The following is a 20,760-nucleotide window of genomic DNA, read 5'->3' as shown; positions in this document are numbered from 1 at the left end:
GGCAGCAGGATGTCATTGCTGTAATGGAAACCTGGCTAAAGGAGAGGCAAAATTGGCAGCTCACTATCCCTGGTTATCGAGTCTTCAGACATGATAGAATGGGAGATAAAGAAGGAGGGGAAAAGCACTAATTGTTAAAGAATCAATTCCAGGGGGCAGCACGGTAGCATTGTGGATAGCACAATCGCTTTACAGCTCCAGGGTCTCAGGTTCGATTCCCGGCTTGGGTCACTGTCTGTGCGGAGTCTGCACATCCTCCCCGTGTGTGCGTGGGTTTCCTCCGGGTGCTCCGGTTTCCTCCCACAGTCCAAAGATGTGCAGGTTAGGTGGATTGGCCATGATAAATTGCCCTTAGTGTCCAAAATTGCCCTTAGTGTTGGGTGGGGTTACTGGGTTATGGGGCTAGGGTGGAGTTGTTGATCTTGGGTAGGGTGCTCTTTCCAAGAGCCGGTGCAGACTCGATGGGCTGAATGGCCTCCTTCTGCACTGTAAATTCTATGATAATTCTATGAGTTGTCAGAAGTGATGATATACTAAATGGGTCAACAAGCTAGGCTTTATGGCTTGAGCTCAGAAATAAAAAAGGGGCAGTCACACTACTGGGAGTATATTAGAGACTCCCAAATAGTGAAAGGGAGATAGAAGAACAAATATGTAGGCAAATTTCTGCCTGTAAGAACAAGATGGTAATGATAGTAGGATACTTTAACTATCCCAATATCAACTGAAATTCATTCAATATAAGTGGAACTGAGGGAGAAAAATTCATGGTGTGTCCAGGAAAATAATTTCATCCAATTAGTGACAAACCCAACAAGGGGAGATGCAATTCTAGACCTAGTCTTGGGGAGCAAAGAAGGGTAAGTGGGTGAAATGACAGTTGGTGACCATATCGGGGATAGTGATCACAATTCAGTCAGATTTAGTATTACCATGGAAAAGGACCGAAATAAAGCAGAAGTAAAGTTTTGAACTTGGAGAAGGCAAGCTTTGCGGGAATGAGAAGGGACTTGGCTGAGGTGGATTGGCTAGCACTGCTGGAGGATAAATCAGTGGAAAACCAGTGGGAAACACTAAAAACACGAGATCCTAAATGTACAAAGTAGACATGTACCCTTCAAGAATAAGATTGGTACTGCCAAATCTGGATCCCTCTGATTGTCTAAAGGAATACAGGGGAAGATCAAATAGAAAAATAAAGTGTACAGTCGGGGCAAAGAACTAAGCACTGCAGGTAGCCTAGATGAGCATAGGAAGTGCAGGGACAAAGTAAAAAATGAAATTGGGAAATTAAAGAGAGCACATGGAAAAAGATTAGCAAATAAAGTTAAAGAAAGCCCAAAGGTGTTTTACCAATATATTAATGGTAACAGGTTAGTTAAGGAAAAGGTGGGACCCATCAGAGATGAAAAAGGGAACTGGTGTGTAGATGCGGAGGCTGTTGAAAGTGTTTTAAATTAATATTTTGTCTCCGTGTTTACAAAGGAAAGGAATGATGCAGATATTGTAGTCCAGGAGGAACTGTGAAATATTGGATGGGCCAATCATAAAGAGAGAGAAAGTACTCGAAGGGTTGGATTCCTTGAAAGTTGATAAGTCGCCAGGGCCAGATAGATTGTTTCCGAAGCTACTGAAGGAGGACAGGGAGGAGATAACAGGTGCCCGGGGGGATGATTTTCCAATCCTCACTAGTTACAGGGGAGGTACTGGAAGACTGGAGAAATGCAAATGTGGTTCCATTGTTTAAAAAGGGATCGAAGGAAATGCCGAACAATTATAGGCCAGTTAGCCATACAGCAGTGATGGGCAAATTAGTAGAATCAATCCTGAGAGAGAGAATTAAATGTCATGTGGAAAGGCATGGACTAGTCAGGGATGGTCCGCATGGATGTGTTAAAGGAAGGTCTTGCCTCACAAATTTGATCAAATTAATTGAAGAAGTGACAAGGAGGGTTGATGAAGAAAGTGCATTGCATGTTGTGCACATGGATTTTTAACGAAGTATTTGACAAGGTCCCACATGGCAGATTGGTCAAAGAAGTAAAAGCCCATAGGATGCAGGGCAATGTGACAAAATAGATTAAATGTTGGCTTAGTAACAGGACACAAAGGGTAGTGGTCGATGGCTGCCCTTCAAATGGAAAGTTGTTTCAAGTGGTATTCCACAGCGCTTGGTGTTGGGACCCTTACTGTTTGTGTTATACATTAACGATTTGGGTGTGAATGTGGTGGGCATGATTGGGAAATTTGCAGACAACACAAAGATTGTGCGAGTGGTGGATAGTGTAGAGGATAGTAATCTCTAAAATTATATGGATGGGTTGGTGGAGTGGGCAATAAAGTGGCAGATGGATTTTAACACAGAGAAGTGTGAGGTCATGCATTTAGGGAAATAAAATAGTTATCAGGGATACACAATAAATGGGAATATACTAAGAGGGGTAGATGAAGTGAGAGGCCTTGGCACACAAGTTCCTGAAGGCAGCAGTTCAAGTAGACAAGGTTGTAAAGAAAGCATATGGAACGCTTCGTTGGCAGAGGTATAGAATATAAAAGTAAGGATATGATGTTGGAATTGTATAAAACACTGGTGAGGTCACAACTGGAGTATTGTGGGCAATTCTGGTCAACAAATTGCAGGAATGATGTAATTGCCCTGGAGAGAGTGCAGAGGAGGTTTACAAAAATGTTGCCAGGGCTAGGAAAGTATGACTATGAGGAGAGATTGGATAGGTTGGGTTAATTTACCTTGGAACAAAGAAGGCTGAAGGGTGACTTAATTGAGGTCTACAAAATTATGACGGGAAGAGATGGTGGACAGGATGAAATTGTGGAGAATTCTAGAACCAGGGGACATAGATTCAAGGTAAGTGGCAGAAGGTGTAGAGGGGACATAAGGAAGAACCTTTTTACATAGAGGGTAGTGGGAATTTGGAATTAGCTGCCCGAGTTAGTGGTGGAGGCAGAGACCCTTAACTCTTTTTAAAAGAACATGGATCTGCACCTTAAGTGCTGTTAGCTACAGGGCTATGCACCGGGTGCAGCAAGTTGCCATTAGAAAGGGCACCTGGGTGCCCTCGGGCTGGCATGGACAAGATGGGTCAAATGGCTGTGCTGTACCTTTTCTATGGTTTTATGTTCAGAAGAATATTACTGTGATCAATTCTTGTTTCTTGCAAAGGATTTTGAAATTTAAAAAAAAAAATCTAATCTTGTTTAATTTGTGGAAGACTAATTTACAGATGGGAAAGCTGGAGGGATAGACGATGTAATCATTGATTTTTGGAACATTTTAGATAATTACGCAATTGGTCAAACAGCGAATAAAAAATGATGCTGAACATTGTAAAGTATTAAATATTGGTTGGGAAAGTGGTCATGTAATTGCTTATCTTTCCTTAATGTTTACATCTTGCAGTCTGACTGTTTAATTTGTTCAGAACTGCATTGAGACTGCCCATACAGATTTTGTTTCTCACACTTCGACCATCAATGTCAAGAAATAAGCTGGGGCTGGATTCCCCATCGGCGGGATCCTCCGTTTTGCTGGCAGTGCACTCACGGGCGCGGATTTCCCTACGGCTTGGAGGTGCCCACAATGAGAAACCCCATTGACCGTCTGCCGGGACGGAGAATCCTACTGCTGATGGGTGCTCGCCGCACCAGAAAACGGGTGTGGCGGGACGGAGAATCCTGTCCCTTATCTCTGAATCAAATCCCAGAAATAAATTATTAGTATTCCAATGCACACTTCCCACCATTTGCCTATTTTCTCCCTTGTGCCTTTATGCACGCAAGTTAAATAAAACATCAACAAAAGCTGTTACATGCCAGACACATAAAGCTTCTACCATCCATTAATAACTGATATCTTAAGTGGTTGTATAATGTGCCTATTATGTTTAGAAACAATGTTCAGGATTGAGGAGTTATGGTTTTGTTACAGATTACTATACAGAATAAAGCTGATAACAACAGAAATGCAATATTAACGTCTTTGTAATATATTTTCTTATGTTACTAATATGTAGAATGGACCAGAAGTTTGCTGATCATATGAAGGACAAGAATGTGGCAAACAGTGAATTTGCAAAGAAGAAATCCATTCTTGAACAGAGGCAGTACCTACCTATATTCGCTGTTAGAGAACAGTTGCTCAATATAATACGGTAAGTAATGATTTCATATTTAAATAGCACATTGCTGATGGTTAGGGGAACTGAGGTACCAAATGACTTACCTCATATATACTGTGGTCCTTAATAAAAACATCAGATGTGATTAGAATTCAAGATAAGTGGCAGAAGGTGATGAGCTGTGATGATCTGGAATGTACACAACTTGAACAAGCGGGGAAGCAGATTCAATAGTAACATTCAAGAGAATTGGATAAATATTTTAAGGGGAATAAATTGCAGGGTTATGGGGAGCTAGCAGGAGAATAGAAATGATTGGATTACTATTTTAAAGATCTAGCACCAACATGATGAGCTGTTCAACCTTCCTCTGCGCTGTGCCATTCTATGCTATTCGGTGACTATCTCAGAGTGAAGCTAGCCAGTGCAGTATGGTCAATTTTGGGTCAAATGTCATTACTTCAAAATTGAATCATATTTTCCACTTAAATGATACAAGCTAACATTACAGTGTAAAGAATAATCAGTAGCAGTGCTACATTGGCACACTTCATCAGTCTTTTTCTTGCAGTCACACAGCCAGCAGGGTAGAATGCAACTTTGGTGTTGATTTGCACGTTTCTTTGACCAGCATCCTGGGCGACTGAAACGTGCCAGATTTTCTTTCAATGTTGATTCATGGCATGTTGACGTCTCTGACAAAGCTCGTATTTATTGTCCATCCTCAATTGCCCTTGAGAATGCAGTGAATAGCCTTTATGAATTATAGAATCATAGACTTTACTGTGCAGAAGGAGGCCATTCGGCCCATCGTGTCTGCACCGGCTCTTGGAAAGAGCACCCTACCCAAGGTCAACACCTCCCCCTATCCCAATAACCCAATAACCCCACCCAACACTAAGGGCAATTTTGGACACTAAGGGCAATTTATCATGGCCAATCCACCTAACCTGCACATCTTTGGACTGTGGGAGGAAACCGGAGCACCCGGGGGAAACCCACGCACACACGGGGAGGATGTGCAGACTCCACACAGACAGTGACCCAAGCCAGAATCGAACCTGGGACCCTGGAGCTGTGAAGCCATTGCTGTAGTTCTGACAGTCACAGTACAATGCAACGTTGTTGGGTAGGAAGTTCCAGGAATTTGACTGTTGGATAATGAAGAAACGGTGATATATTTCCACATCAAGATGCTGTGTGATATACTTTGGGGGGGGGGGGGGGATCATTTTCTAACCTACTGTTGTGGCCATTGTAATCATGTGGCTTGTTCTGGTCACTGGTGACCCCAGGACTTTGAATGTCGGCGATTCAATGATAGTAATGCCAAAAAATGTCATGTGGAGTTGATTCTCTTACTGGAGATGGTCTTGGAGGTTGTCTGGCACTACTGCCATGAATGTTACTTGCCATTTACCAGTCCAGCTCTGATGTTGTCGCGGTCATCCTGCATGTGGACACTGACTGCTTCATCATCTGAACAGTTGCAAATTGATTGTATAGGGTTGAGTTCTATCGCCAGTACACATAGAACATAGTACAGCACAGAACAGGCCCTTCGGCCCTCGATGTTGTGCCGAGCCATGATCACCCTACTCAAACCCACGTAACCACCCTATACCCGTAACCCAATAACCCTCCTTAACCTTACTTTTTAGGACACTACGGGCAATTTAGCATGGCCAATCCACCTAACCCGCACATCTTTGGACTGTGGGAGGAAACCGGAGCACCTGGAGGAAACCCACGCACACACGGGGAGGACGTGCAGACTCCGCACAGACAGTGACCCAGCCGGGAATCGAACCTGGGACCCTGGACTGTGAAGCATTTATGCTAACCACCATGCTACCGTGCTGCCCATTTTTTTTTTTTTTTTCGGCCCCAAGACCTCTAACCACATACTGCTGACCTAATCATGGAGGGAAGGTCATTGATTAAACAGCTTTATGTGGTTCGGCCTAGGCCACAGCCCTGAGAATCTCTTGCATTGTTGTGCTGAGGTTGAGATGATTGGTCTCCAAAAATCACAACCATCTTCATTTGCACTAGTTATCTCTCTAACCAGTCTGTATCCCACTGACTTAAATTTTACTAGATGCCACATTCCGTCAAATGCTCCCTTGTTGGCAAGAGCAAACACTTTCACCTTCACTTGGAATTCAGCATTTCACAAGAACAGAAGAATTAGGAGCAGGAGTAGACTATTTGGCTCCTTGAGTCTGCTCTGCCCTCCGACAAGGTCAAGGCTGACCTGACTGTGGCCTCAGCTCCATTTTCCTGTCTGCCTCTCATAATACTTGACTTCCTTCTTTGATAAATAAACTATAAAATATCTAACTCGGCCACTGCTTTCTGCCAAAAGGAATTCTACATGGTAACGACCCTCTGAGAGAAAGAAATGTCTCTTCTATCTCAGTCTTAAATGGGAAGACCCCTAATCTTTAAAGTATGTCCCCTAGTTCTAGACTCCCCCACGAGGGAAAACATCCTCCCAACATTCACCTAGTCGAGTCCCCTTGGAATCTTACATACTTCAATAAAGTCACTTATCATTCTTTTAAACTCCAATGGGTACAAGCTTGGAAACTGTTCAACCTTTCCTCCTAACATAACCCCATTCATCCCAGGAATAAGTCAAGTAACCTCTCTGAACAGCTTCTAATGCAGTTATATCCTTTCTTAAGTAAGGAGACCAAAATTACACAATAATCCAGATGCGGTCTAAAGCCCCATGCAGTTGCAACATAATTTCCCCTTTGCAAGGGAATCCCTTTGCAATAGGTGCCAACATTGCAAATTGCCTTCCTAATCACTTGCTGCACCTGCATACCATTTTTCTGTGATTCATGCACCAGGATGCCTGATACATTTGTACTGCAGAGTTCTGCAGTCTTTCTCCGTTCAACTAATATACTGTTTTTCGATTCTCCTTTCCAAAGTGGAAAAGACACATTTTCCCATATTATACTCAATCTGACAATTTTATGCCCATTCGTTTTTATCTAAATCTCTCTTTATGTCCTCTTGACAATTTATTTTCCTACCTATCTTTGTTGTCTGCAAATTTAGCTATCGTACATCCAGTCCCTTCATCCAAGTGATTGATACCGAATGTCAATAGTTGATTTTTTTTTTTGAGTTGGAACCAATGCTAGGATGAGATCCATAACCAAGTGATCCTGGGAGAACCCAAACTGGGCATTGGTCAGTAAATGCTGCTTCATAACACTTTGATGACAATTTCTGTCACTTTGCAGCTGATTGAGAGTAAGCTGATGGGCCAAATTTAAAACGTTGTGCTTTTTGTGGACCGGGCATACCTGTGCAATTTTCTACTTTGTCCAATAGTTATCCTGGAAAAGCTTGGCCAGAGACATGGCTAGTTCTGAAGCACAGGTCTACAGTTCCACAGCTTGGATATTGTCTGGCATGGAGCCGTTGCAACATCCAGTGTGCACAGCCATTTCTTGATATGTCAGTGAATCGAATTGGATGAAGACTGACATCTGTGATGCTAGGAGGAGGCTCAGCTGGATCATCCACTTTCGGCACTTATAACTGAAACTGGTTGTGAATGCCTTTTGCATTCAGATGCTGGGGCCTGCAATCATTTTGGGTGGAGATGTTCATTGAGCCTTTTCCTCCAGTTAGTTGTTTAATTGATCACCACCATTCTCGACTGGCAGGACAGTAGAGTTTGATCTGATGTGTTGGTTGTGGAATCGCTTAGTTGTTTATAGCATACTGCTGCTGCCGTTTAGCATGCATGTAACCTTGTGTTGTAGTTTCACTGTTGGCATCTCAATTTCAGGCTGCTACTGTTCTCAATCTTTCCTCTTCTACAATGCATCTTTGAACTGGGACTGGCTACTTGGCTCAATAATAATCTCAGAGTAAAGGATCTGCTGGGCCATGAGGATTGTGTGGAGTACATACTGAAGGTTCACACAACGTCATGGATGCCCAGTTTTTGAGTTGCTAGATCAGTTCTCAATCATTCCGGTTTACCACGATGAGAGTGCTGTACAACATGATGAAGGGTGTCCTCAGTTTAATGACAAGAATTTGTCTCCACAAGGACAGTGCGGCAGTCCCTCCTACCAATACTGTCATGGGCAGATACATATGCGGCAGATAAATTGGCAAAGGCATGGTCAAGTAGATTTTTCTCATGTTGGTTCTCGCATCACGTATTGCAAGCCTAGTCTGATAGCTATGTCAGCTACCTGACTACTCTTGGTGGTAGACATTGAAGTCATAACTGAATTACGTTCTGTGGCCTTGCTATGCTCAGTACTTTTTCCAAGCAGTGTTCAACGTGGTAAGTACAATTCATCAACTATGGAGGGGACACCAAGCAATAATCAGAGCTGCTTTCCCTTTGACTCTGGATCCCATGAAGTCTCATAGTATTTTTGAGGACTGTCAGGGCCACCCCCTCTCCACTGTATACCGCTGGGCCTTACCTGCTGGCTGACTGGGACCGTATGACTGTGACAAGCCATGCTTGACTAGTCAGTGGGACATTCTCCCAATTTTTGCCCAGGTTCCCAGATCTCAGCAAGAAGGGCTTTGTAGGCTCAGTTGAGCAATCTGTCTTTATCTTGTCCAAATCTAATGCCTAGGTCGAGAGCAGGTAGTCCATCCGGTTTCATTGTACTTTTTTTGTTGGGATTTGATACAACTGAGTGTCTTGTTCAATTTGGGAATTTGTCATGTATAACTTTGCATGATCAGTGAATGTTATGTTTTGCCTCTCCAGGGCCAGATGTTGGAACATTCCTGCCTTTCAGCTATCTTTTGGGTGTGAATTTAAGCGCTTCATGAATTTCAATAATACCATGTCACCAAATAATAAACGTGGAACCGAGGGAGGAGAGCCCAATAAACTGTCATTTTTTCTCACCTTGAAATAAATTAATGGGGAATATTTTCCCTGTTCAGTCACTTAGAGGAAATATGTGAACCATTATGGTGTACATAATGTAAGTAACACCAAATGAGGAAAAAAACCCAATATGAGTAAAAATATCAATGAATGACCAATATGCACTCAAAATAATAGCAGTGAAACAGTAAAAAAGAAAATATGATGATGCAATTATTTTGTACCTTTCATGTTCTTTTGGGCATCCCAAATCACTTCACAGTTAATAAATTACATTAGTACGTAGTTACCATGGTGTATTTGTGATATACAAGGTTTGTTGTGTTTTTAAATACATGTCACTTCTTTCCCTGATTCAATAAGATATACATCTTTGTGTTTATGCATAATGGGGAAAAAAGAACAGCTGGGAAATGTAAATTGACAAGTACAAGGTCAAAACTATGATTAGTATATGTCTTGACAGAAGATATCAGATTGGTAGCTCTAATGATTGAATGTTGGCCTCCCAGTCACAGGATCACTGGTTCTTACTCCAACTGATATTCGGACTTGCTTGCTTGCACTGAAAAAAGTTGACCAATCTTTGGTGAAACCATTGGCAACAGTGGCACTTTAAACAAAAGGGGAAAGCAGAGCTGGTCCTGTGTCACCTTTCTATCCTTTCTATTCTCTTAAAGTAGGAAGTTAATGAAGTAAAAATCAGTAGATTATTCCAATCAGACTGTACCTTTGTCCTGGCTGTAAGGACATCAGAGGAAGATCATTTGTTGGGGTAGGTGAAAGAAAGACCGAGCTTCACATAGATAATTCCTTTTTCTTCTTCATTCTGTACAGTGATAACAATGTCGTCATTGTTGTTGGAGAAACTGGAAGTGGGAAGACGACTCAACTAACACAGTATCTTAGTGAAGATGGTTATTCAAACTATGGCATGATCGGATGTACTCAGCCCAGACGTGTGGCAGCCATGTCTGTGGCGAAACGTGTTAGTGAGGAGATGAATGTGAATCTTGGAGACGAGGTAATGAAATATTTCCGGTCTGGTCTTTATTGCCACATAAGTTCAATTAATTATGCTTACCTGGGGCACATAACACTAAATTTTCTTCATCCATTTTTTTTAGGGTATCTATTATGAAATGTTTGTGAAAGAGATTGAAAAATATCATCTTTAATTTAATTATTTTTAAAAATGTTAAACTTCTGTTTATGCTCAAAGCACCAGAAGCTCGCAGTGAAGAAGCCTGCAGTTGTGTAGCATTGGTATCATTCGACTTAAATTTATTTTAAAGCTGTAGCATTGAACAGGACTTTGGGAAAAATGACTTAAAAAGAATATGTTTTATATATTCTGCAGTCGCCAGAACATGAGTGGACTTAGCATTGTTGTGAGTAAATAATCATGGATGATGTGCTCCACAGATTGCTATGCACCAGATTAAAATATCTTGAAGACACCTCATCCATTATATGAATTCTGCACCCTGATAAAATCATGGAATCATAGAATTTACAGTGCAGAAGGAGGCCATTCGGCCCATCGAGTTTGCACCGTCTCTAGGAAAGAGCACCCTACTTAAGCCCACGCCTCCACCCTATCCCAGTAACCCCACCTAACCATTTTTGGACACAAAGGACAATTTATCATGGCCAATCTACCTAACTTGCACATCTTTGGACTGTGGGAGGAAACAGGAGCACCCGGAGGAAACTCGAGCAGACACGGGGAGAACGTGCAGAATCCGCACAGTGACCCAAGCCAGGAATCGAATGTGGGACCCTGGAGCTGTGAAGCAACTGTGCTAACCACTGTGTTACCATGCTGTCCTGATCTTTATATTTATTGCACAATATTTGTAATTCTATTACCTACCATCATCATTCTTAGAAGATTGTTAGTAATGATAAATTGTGAACTATCTTGCACATTTTCAGCTTTTTAAAAATATACCAGTTGTGTACAATGCTTTTTACAAATTTTTCAGAATTTGATTTTTAAAACGGTCATGCATCTTTATGGGAAATGGCACAGCAGCATTAAAAAGCTCAAGTGAGGGCGGCACGGTGGTTAGCACTGCTGCCTCACAGCGCCGAGGACCCGGGTTCGAACTCAGCCCCGAGTCACTGTCCATGTGGAGTTTGCACATTCTGTCCGTGTCTGCGTGGGTCTCACCCCCACAACCCAAAGATATGCAGGGTAGGTGGCTTGGCCATGCTAAATTGCCCCTTAGTTTAAAAAAAAAACTCAAGTGAGGATCTGATGTTCGCATCCAATGTCGAATAAATGTTTGTGATTTTGGTACTTGACAGAATTCCTGTTGAAACCGTTTTGTGCTTGGAATGTTTTGTGCTATAATTATCGGTAGGAGAAATGTTTCTCTAAAAGGATGGCAGAGTTTGCTATGTCATTTCTACTGCATTCAGAAAGGAGGCTGCTAACTAGCAAGAATCTTTTATCTTAAGAAACTTCATTTTCATAAACTGAACATGGCTTCGGCCAATCAATTTGTACAGTAAATACAAAGGTAGATTTTCAGATTGAGTATGAGCAGGCCATTAATCATGTGAATCCATTTGGAAAACTGCGTGGTTCCCTGCTTACCTTGTGCATCAGAGCTTTTCTGCGATGGAAACATTGACAGCCTGAACAGGTAATAGCTTCAGTTAAAGAGAACAATGGCTGGTAGTGTAGCTGTAAAATCATTTCTGGGCAGATTTCTTTTTTCTAATTTTCCTGCTACCACTTGAATTTAGTGGAATCTTTCTGTAAACCACTAACTGTAGTTAGTGGTATAGCAGTTGTGCTGTTCACCACTATTACTGCAGCTGATGAAAAATCCACTTGTTGGTAGGAGTTTACCCATTCTCCATGTGTATGTGTGAGTTTCCTCTGAGTGCTCTGGTTTCCTCCCACTGTCCAGGTGGATTGGCCATGATCCATGCACAAGGTTCCGTGAATAGGGCGGAGGAGTGGGTCTGAGGAGAGTACTCTTTCAGAGTGCCGTGCAGACTTGATGGGCCGAATGGCTTCCTCCTGCAGTGTTGGGATTCTATGGTAGCTATACACCCACATCAGACTCAATGGGCAGAATTACCTCCTTCTGCACTGTAAATTCTATGATCTGCAAACTGAGGACTTTTGACAAAGAGTCATCAGACTCGAAACGTTAGCTCTTTTCTCTCCCTACAGATGCTGCCAGACTTGCCGAGATTTTCCAGCAATTTGTCTTTCGAAACTGAGGTGCATGTACCTCACTTTGACTGATGGGCAGTGGATGTGGAGGCTCCTATTCCCAAAGAAACAGCGACACTTGGCCAGAAAGCATGACCAGAAAATGTGAATGCCCAGCCCACCATAATGCTACATGTGTCCTCAGAAGCAGCCCAATCACAATCATGCATTAATGGTACTGCAAAACATGTCAAATCAACCAACAGCTTGCCAAGATGCCACCAGACCCTATTGTCCCACTTAGCTGGCAATGATCTTGTGGTCGAGGTCATCAGATAGTATGTAGAGCATATCCATCTGCACCAGGTCACCTCCAATGATGGTAATACCGTTGTTTCACAGCGCCAGGGACCTGGCTTCGATTCCCGGCTTGGGTCACTGTCTGTGCCGAGTCTGCATGTTCTCCCCGTGTCTGCGTCGATTTCCTCCGGGTGCTCCGGTTTCCTCCCACAAGTCCAGAAAGACAAAGAACAGTACAGCACAGAACAGGCCCTTCGGCCCTCGATGTTGTGCCGAGCATTGTCCGAAAGCAAGGTCAAGCTATCCAACTCTCTGTCATTCTGGTGTGCTCCATGTGCCTATCCAATAACCACTTGAAAGTTCCTAAAGTGTCCGACTCCACTATCACAGCAGGCAGTCCATTCCACACCCTAACCACTCTCTGAGTAAAGAACCTACCTCGGACATCCCTCCTATATCTCTCACCCTGATTCTTATAGTTATGCCCCCTTGTAACAGCTACATCCACCCGAGGAAATAGTCTCTGAACGTCCACTCTATCTAACCCCCTCATCATCTTATAAACCTAAGACGAGCTTGTTAGGTGAATTGGACATTATGAATTCTCCATCAGTGTACACGAACAGGCGCCGTACTATGGTGACTAGGGGATTTTCACAATAATTTCATTGCGGTGTTAATGTAAGCATACTTGTGACACAAATAAAGATTATTATTACTACCTTGCAGCATTGGGTGTTACAGTCATTGATTGTACTAGTTAGCTGTGACATCAAGGTTAGGCTTACTGCAATACTGATGTTTGGAAATGGTGGCAAGGATTGCCACTTTTTTTGAACCACCTCCTGCAATGCTACTTAAACATCAGTAGCTATAAACAAGGCATCGAATATTCGCTCATCATCTGCAGATGCATGTCAGTTCCATGAATTTCTTATTGATTAATTTTTTGTCCTTCGTTTTAGAGTCCTTACTCTCTTCAGCTGTAACAAAGCTTGCCAGTGGATTGACATGCATTGTGCGCTTTAAGAAAGAAATATTGCAACTCATTCATATAACATCTGTCATGTCTTCGGGAGGCCCCAAAGTGCTTTACAGCCAACAAATTACTTTTCAAATGCCAATCTTGGTTCAATCATAACATTCTGACACATGTGGCAGAAAGTTGCAAGTTGAAGTTTAACTCCAGAGTCTTGAACACTTAATCTAGTCTGATACTTCAATGCAATACTGGGAAATGTGGTGTTAACATGATGCCTAGTCAGCCTTTCAGGTGGATGTGAAAGATCCTGCTCTACTTCAGAAGTACTTAATTAGCTGTGAAGGACTTTGGGATATCCCAAGGAAATGAAAGGTGCTATAGAAATGGAAGTTTACTTTACGTCTCAGTGGTGTAGCCTCTGGTAAAGGCAAATGTGGCAGCAAATTTACACACAGGGCCCAAAGACTGTAGTAAGGCAAATTACAAGGTAATCTAATTTGGTGGTGTTGGTTGAAGGACGCGACAGCAAGAGAACTCCTCCCACTTCACTCAAATAGTGCCATTGAATATTTTACATCCGACTCTGGGCAGACGGGTGCTCGGTTTAAATTCCCCCTCCTTACTACATTGAAGTTTAGATTATGTGCCCAAGCCTTCATTTGGGACTTGTACCTACAACCTTCTAATTCAATGGTGAAAATACTACCAATTTAGCCAAATTGAGGCGTAATCTGTGCTGGAGTCTTGGAGACAACAGATGAGTTTGAAATTTTAAATTCTAATTGCTTACTCAAGCACGTGAAATAAAAACCAGATAAGTTTATCATCCTATTTTTAAAAACTCCCTTTTACTGTTTGCTTCCCTTTAAGCTTCACTTTACATTTCTTTAGTCTCACCACCAGTGTGCTCTCTGTCCACGTCCAAATAGGCAGGTGAGGCTTTTCATAATTCCGATCATGAGCTGACCATGGAAAATGGGATGAAACTTTCAAACCATTTGGATGTACATCGCATTTATGATGGAAACTAGCCTGAGATGACTGTTAAGCACACAGAAAACTCTGATTACTAACTGGGACTAGCCATTTCCTAAAATTAAATACCTATGTTCTTAAAGTTAAAAATGCAAGTAAATACAAATGTTAATCAAGTTGAAAGAATTGCAAAGGAAATTTAAAAAATTAGATTAAGGACCTGCATTACTTCCATGTGAGGGCCTCTATATGTCAACTTATATCGATTTCCATGCAAATCATTATTGGACAGTAAATTCTTTTCTGTTTGGAAAAGGGATAAGGCAACACCTGTTCTGAAAAATGTTCCACTAAGTCACAGTGTGCAATGCTTTACTTTTGTTTGTTGTTTAAGACTGTTGAATTTCTTTGCAAGACCTTTTATAAAGTTCGCTCTTGCCACACTTGGTATTCTTATATTTTGGTGCTTTCTTCATATTAACGATTTAAAAACGCAGCAGTGAATTTAAATTCTGAAATCATAGGAGTTATCCTGTAACCCAAATTCTCCACAGTTCCTCTGCTATTTTTGTTTCAGAAAGATATTAAAGAATATAATTTATTTTAAACTTTTGTACCTTTATTCATTTCTTGAATCTAGAATCCTAGCCCCAAGGAAGAACTAGGAGTCAATTTAGACAAAATGGGAATGTCCTGAATTTATATGTAAAATGCTTTCAGTTTAACCAAGCAGAAAGTTAGCCCTTTCCTGCAAATATGCCTCTCTTGGGGTTTCATATTGCCCATTGTTATTATCAAAGTGTTAATTTTATTATCTTTCTTTTCTAGGTGGGCTATGCTATTCGATTTGAAGACTGCACTTCTGAACAAACTGTGATTAAATATATGACGGATGGTATTCTGCTTCGGGAATCCCTGAGAGAAGCAGACTTGGATCATTATAGTGCTGTCATAATGGACGAAGCCCATGAGCGATCACTGAACACTGATGTACTGTTTGGCTTACTTCGAGAGGTATGTACATAGCTGAGACATTATGGCAACAATTTTGGGAGAAAAGAGCCCTTAAGATAGTTTACTCCTTTGTTTGTTAAACATTTTCATCTTTTCCATCCAACAACATTTCCGTACTAAATGTAATTTCTATTTCAATATGGTATGCAATTGTTATCAGAATGCTGTCTGGTGTACAAGAATGACATGAGATGGTTCAGTTTCCATTTCTTCCATTATTCTTTAACAGAATTTCCTCAGCTGAGATTTAGAAATTGTGGTGAGACGAATCTGCAGGATGCTATATCCTGCCACCATGTTGTGCAGTATGTTACAAAGGCAGTGCATCACATAACCAGATGTGCTGGTTTAACCATTTTGAACCTGTTTTTACTAGGTGTATTAGCTTTTCACTACTTTTGAAGGTTATTTAACTCTTATATTTGTTCAACTTGCATCCAACTTTTTCTAGGTTGTAGCTCGTCGCGCTGACCTAAAGCTAATTGTTACATCGGCAACCATGGATGCAGGCAAGTTTGCCGCATTTTTTGGGAATGTTCCTGTTTTTCACATTCCAGGCCGGACATTTCCTGTGGACATATTCTTCAGTAAGGTATGTTACCAGTTGGAGATTTTCACTGACGTGTAGTTCTTTCATTTAATGATTCCTTTCATTATGCAGGACCCCATTAGCTGCAAGTGTTCATATGTTGTTAGGCTTTGGAATCCACTCTATTTAGAATTCAAGAATCGAGTTTAGAGTACTGCTGGCAGCACAGAAACAACTGCACGTGTAAATTGATTTAAAAGTCATTCTTGTGTCTTTCAATTCATGGTTGTGAAATTCCCCAGTTTAGAGGCAAGGTGGATAGAGGCCAGTAAATTGAGGCATCCATGACTAAAACAAAACAATGCCCTGCAATAACCAAGGAAACATAAACTTAAGTCAGTATAAGGAATAGGAAAAGCAGTAGGTCATTTGACCCATCCCCTCAAGCCTGCTTCGTCCTTCAGTAAGACCATGACTTACCTGATTGTGACTGTAACTTTCCTGCTTTCCCTCCTTACTCCTCGACTCCACTGTAGGTCAAAAATCTGTCTTAATTCAGCCTTAAATATATTCAATGACCCACCCTCCATTGCTCTCTGGGATAGAGAATCCCAAAGAAATTTGTCATCTTCTCTGTCTTAAATGCTTGCTTTATTCATTTTGTCACAATAATAGCTTTATAAATATTTTAAAATCTGTATGCATCATCAATAACCATTAATAGTTAATTGTCTCTGCGAATTCTTAAACATCATAAGAACTGTCAGTTCATTTGAACAGGAAAATAAGCTCGGCATCTGCCATAATAAATGAATGATTCAATTTTGAAACCTTTTGAAGTCTGTTCTGGTTCAATTTGACGTAGAGAAGTTTCCTGGTGTATAATTTATACGTATTGTCAGATGCAGTACACTAAGAGAAATGCAAAATTTCTGAGATACTTCTGTTGAAATGTTTTAACATGGATAGTCCATTTGTATGGAGATCAATGGCATTATGTCCAAATCAGTCGCTTTGTATGGAAATAAAATTATCCAGGCAAAAGCAAAGGTGGGCAAGGATTGGCTGGAACTGTGTTAAAGCTTAACAGCCTTTAAAAAAATGTCATTATAAAACTGAGTACAGAACGTGTTGCTGTAATTTCTGTTTATTTTCCAATGCCTACCGATTTTCCCGCCAAACGCATTTTTTTTTAGAGAGATTGAAGGGGTGATTACCCCGTTCACATAAATGAAATGAAAATCGCTTATTGTCACAAGTAGGCTTCATATGAAGTTACTGTGAAAAGTCCCTAGTCGCCATAGTCCGGCGCCTGTTCAGGGAGGCTGGTATGGGGAGGGAAGGAGGCCAAAATGAGAGAGTGCTACTACAGAGAGGAAGGCAGGCAGGGGGTTTGGATCTTCTGAACCTGATGTATTATTACTGGGCGGCGAATGTGGAGAAGGTACGGAGCTGGGTCAGAGGGGTTGACTCCCAGTGGGTCAGAATGGAAGAGAGTTTGTGTAGGGGGTCGGAATTGAAGGCAACAGAGCCGCTCCCGACGGACCCAGAGACATACTCCGGGAGTTCGGTAGTAATAGCTTCGTTGAGAATTTGGAGGCAGTTTCACCAGCACTTCGGGTTGGGGGCAGGGTCAATGGAAATGTCGATTTGGGGAACCATAGATTTGAGCCAGGGAAGTGGGATGGAAATTTTCGGAGATGGGAGGAGAAAGGAATTAGGACATTGCATTTGTTACTGATTATTGTTTATTGTTGGTGAGTCTAAATTTGGGAGAAAATGTGAAAAAGGAGGAGAATAAAAATATTTAAAATATAGATATTTATTGACCATATATAAATATAAACATAGATATTTATTGACCATATATATATATATATATATATTTAAATAGTTATTTAACAATATGCAATTAAAGAAAACGTACAAAGCCAGTGGTGGTGGCATTGTAGCACAGTGGTTAGCACAGTTGCTTTATAGCTCCAGGATCCCAGGCTTGGGCCACTGTCTGTGCGGAGTCTGCATGTTCTCCCCGTGTCTGCGTGGGTTTCCTCCGGGTGCTCCAACAGTCCAAAGAGGTGCAGGTTAGGTGTATTGGCCATGCTAAATTGCCCTTGGTGTCCAAAAAAGTTAGGTGGGGTACTGGGGTACGGGATGGAGTGGAGGTGTGTGGGCTTAGGTAGGGTGATCTTTCCATGGGCCGGTGCAGCCGCGATGGACTGAATGACCTCCTTCTGCACTGTCAATGCCCCATCTACTAAACATGTTTTTGCAATGCAATACAATATATTGAGAATGCTTGAGGTGCAGTGGCTATGGAATTTTACTGTGAAATTCCAAAACTAACTAATTCTGAGAGAGCTTTTTGAAGCCATTAATTAATACATGAACATTAAATTTTATTCCCAGTGTTAACTTTTAAAAGCAGCTTTGTGCTGCAGATTATCACAACAGTAATATGTACATGTGTATGCAGTTCTTGTGTGTGGCACGTGACAATTAAACTGTAGTCATATTTTATTTGCACATATAACATTTTCTTTGTTTCCTTGTGTAAAAAGTATTCAAAACCAAATATTTCTAATGTAGAGAAACGTCTTGCACCAATATCAAATTCCTTGTTAACACAGAGTCTAATTGTCTGTGGCCAATATCTATGGTATTTATTTTTTTAAAGAACGAATGAAAGTTAATCATTCCAAGTTGGGGTCTGACCTTGTCAAATGCCTTTTGGAAATCTTAAGTACAGCACATCCACTGGTTCACCTTTACCAAGGTTGCTTGTTACTTACTCAGAAGAAGTCCAATAAATTTCACAAAACTATGTTGACTCTGCCTGATTGTATAGAGGTTTTCTAGTTACCCTGCTATAACCTCTTTACTCATAGATTCCAGCAATTTCCCTATAACAGATGTTAATGCCTATTTTCCAATCTGATGGGACCTATCCAGAACTAAAACTAGCCGCGCGTCTACTATCACAGCAGTCACTTTTTTGAGACGCTACCCTGAAGTCCGTCAAGACCTGGTGACTTGCCAGAATCACAGAACATCTACAGTGCAGAAGGAGGCCATTCAGCCCATCGAGTTTGCACGGGTTCTCTGGAAGTGCATTCCATCTAGCCCCATTAATTTTCTTGGTGCCTTTTCTCTTATAATTGTTTTATGTTCCCCCCTCCCTTTCACCCCCGATTCACAATTATTTCTGGATGTTACTTGTATCCTATAACAGTGAAGATGGGCAAAAAATATCTTGTCAATCAACTGCCATATTCTTATTTTCCATTGTCACTTCCCCAGACAGACACTCTCAAGAGGACCAACGCTTACTTTACTTACTCTCTTCCTTTTTAAATACCTGTGTAAACTCTTACTATTTGTTTTTGTATTTCTAGCTAGCCATCTTGTACTTTAAATTTTCCTCTCCTTTTTAAGTTTTGATTTAATTCTTTGCTTTACCTTATGTTCTGTCCAATCTTCTGACCTGCCACACATCTTTGCAGAATAATGTCCTTTTTCTTTCAATTTGATGGGGTCTTTAACTTCCTTAGCTACAGATGGTACATCCTTCCCTTTGCCTTTCTTTTTCACTGGAATATATATTTTCTGAGTATTCTGAAATGTCTCCTTAAATGTCTGGCACTATATCTCCACGGACTTGCCCCGTAACCTAATTTCCTAGTACACTTCACTTTAGCCAGCTGAGTTTCCATGCGCTCATAATTGCCCTTATTTTAGTTTAAAATACTAGTTTTAAATCCACTCCTCTCTCCCTCGAGCTGAACGTGAAATTCAATCATATTAGGATCACTGCTCTTTAGAGTTTCCTTCAAGGTGAGGTCATTAGTTAACCTTGTCTCATTGCACATCACTCGATCTAGTTGCACATTTCCAGATGTAATGTGACCTGCTCTCTGGTTGGTGCTAATACTTGCTTCTGTAATAAACAGTCCTGAAAACACACTCTGTGAACTCATCATCCAGGCTACTTTAGCCTATCTGATTTGTTCAATTTGTATGTAGCTTGCAATCACCTGTAATTATTGCCGTACCTTTCTCACAGGGCTCCTTTCTTCCTGTATAGGCAGTCCGACAGTGTGGTTCCCATTAGGGGGGCCCTATAAACTGCTCCCACAAGTGACTTCCTAACTTTACTATTTTTCATCTCTCCCCAAACCTATTCAAAATCATGATTTCTCTCTATTGTAAAAATGGCATCCTGACCTAACAGAGCCACCCCTCTGCATTGTCCTAGACTCCTGTGTTTCCTAAATGTCGTGATATGAACATTCAGGTCCCAGTCCTTGCCATCCTGCAACCATGTCTTTGTAATGGCTATCAGATCATACATATCTATTTTTATTTGCACTGCCAATTCATCAGTTTTGTTACGAGTGCATTCAGATACAGAACCTCCAGCTCTGCCTTCTTACTATTTTTGTAACCTTTAGCCTTATCTGTTGGTGCACTCTTAGGTTTGTGCACTCTATTCCTTCCTGCCATGCTCTGATCATAATTTCCCTTATTCCTAAATCACTCACTTGCCTCATCTTCTCGAATTAAATTAGAGCATTTTCCCAAACTTGATCCTTTGTCCCGACTATTTAATTTAAAGGCCTCTCTACCACTCTAGTTATATGACTTGTCAGCACTCTCGTCCAGCCATGGTTCAGGTGAAGATCATCCCAACAGTACAGCTCCCACTTCCCCAATACTGGTGCCGTGCCATGCCCTGTGAATTGATATCCATTTCTC

The 20,760-nt window shown here is 41.3% G+C and overlaps 1 protein-coding gene across 2 annotated transcripts in view; it reads left to right on the top strand.

Moving 5' to 3' along the window:
• dhx38 (DEAH (Asp-Glu-Ala-His) box polypeptide 38) overlaps window positions 1-20,760 on the top strand; it is a 182,998-nt gene that overhangs the window by 75,463 nt on the left and 86,775 nt on the right. For both annotated transcript variants that reach the window (XM_038806383.1, XM_038806384.1), the window contains exons 12-15: window positions 4,032-4,169; window positions 9,868-10,054; window positions 15,291-15,476; window positions 15,928-16,068. In XM_038806383.1, the coding sequence (XP_038662311.1) occupies window positions 4,032-4,169; window positions 9,868-10,054; window positions 15,291-15,476; window positions 15,928-16,068 (652 nt within the window). The remainder of the gene's footprint in view (window positions 1-4,031; window positions 4,170-9,867; window positions 10,055-15,290; window positions 15,477-15,927; window positions 16,069-20,760) is intronic.

The sequence above is a fragment of the Scyliorhinus canicula genome, chromosome 9 (genome assembly GCF_902713615.1).
Source record: "Scyliorhinus canicula chromosome 9, sScyCan1.1, whole genome shotgun sequence".
NCBI lineage: Eukaryota > Metazoa > Chordata > Chondrichthyes > Carcharhiniformes > Scyliorhinidae > Scyliorhinus > Scyliorhinus canicula.
This window is presented reverse-complemented; position numbering and strand designations above follow the sequence as displayed.